This window comes from Octodon degus, unplaced genomic scaffold (assembly GCF_000260255.1).
Source record: "Octodon degus isolate 3935 unplaced genomic scaffold, OctDeg1.0 scaffold00058, whole genome shotgun sequence".
Classification (NCBI taxonomy): domain Eukaryota; kingdom Metazoa; phylum Chordata; class Mammalia; order Rodentia; family Octodontidae; genus Octodon; species Octodon degus.
In genome coordinates, this window is record NW_004524634.1 from 2,560,927 (window position 1) to 2,561,577 (window position 651).

A 651-nucleotide genomic window follows, 5' to 3' on the forward strand; every position below is an offset into this window, starting at 1 on the left:
TTAATAAACAGGTTTGTATTTTTTTCATATGTCAAAGATTCTTGGAGAATGGCTTGTGAAGGTTAGTTAGGTGGGATTAACTGAGGAAGGTTTCCTTCAAATTTTAAATTAGTGTTTGAGGATAGGGATTATCCTATGCTAACTTCATGAAGTCTGTAAATCTGGTTTGAATTCCTTTCTTTTTTCCATGATAAATTAGCTAATGAAGAATCTGAATTAAAGGATTTAGAACCAGATCGAAAACGCAAGAAGATTGAGGACTCTTCTTTGAGCAAATCAGTGACACCTGATGTCCCTGAAGGTAAAGTAAAAGTGACAATATTTTTCCTTATCCCTACAGAATATTCAGAACTGTAGTAATGTTGGGTTGTTTTGAGTATTACTTTGAGTATTTCTCAAGACAGTTTAAATAGGTTACTTTTTACCTGGCAAGAATGTATTTTTATTGCAGTTTGAATTATAAGATTGTTCTTTTATTTTTGGTACTTTCTTTGTTTCTCTAATCAGAGTCTAATTACAGTTGCCCAGAGAGAAACTCTAGTTAAGAAGAACATGTTGGGGCTGGTGAGATGGCTTAGTGGTCTAAAGCACCTACTTAGAACAAGCTAAGCTAAGCAAAGCACAGGGACCGCGGTTCAATCCCCCAGCACC

At 35.3% G+C, this 651-nt stretch overlaps 1 protein-coding gene across 1 annotated transcript in view; it reads left to right on the forward strand.

Annotated features, from left to right (window-relative positions):
* The window catches only part of Znf638 (zinc finger protein 638), a 189,318-nt gene that overhangs the window by 185,581 nt on the left and 3,086 nt on the right, over positions 1 to 651 (forward strand). Inside the window, exon 26 of the mRNA XM_023718402.1 lies at positions 200 to 301. Coding sequence (XP_023574170.1) covers positions 200 to 301 — 102 coding nt within the window. The remainder of the gene's footprint in view (positions 1 to 199; positions 302 to 651) is intronic.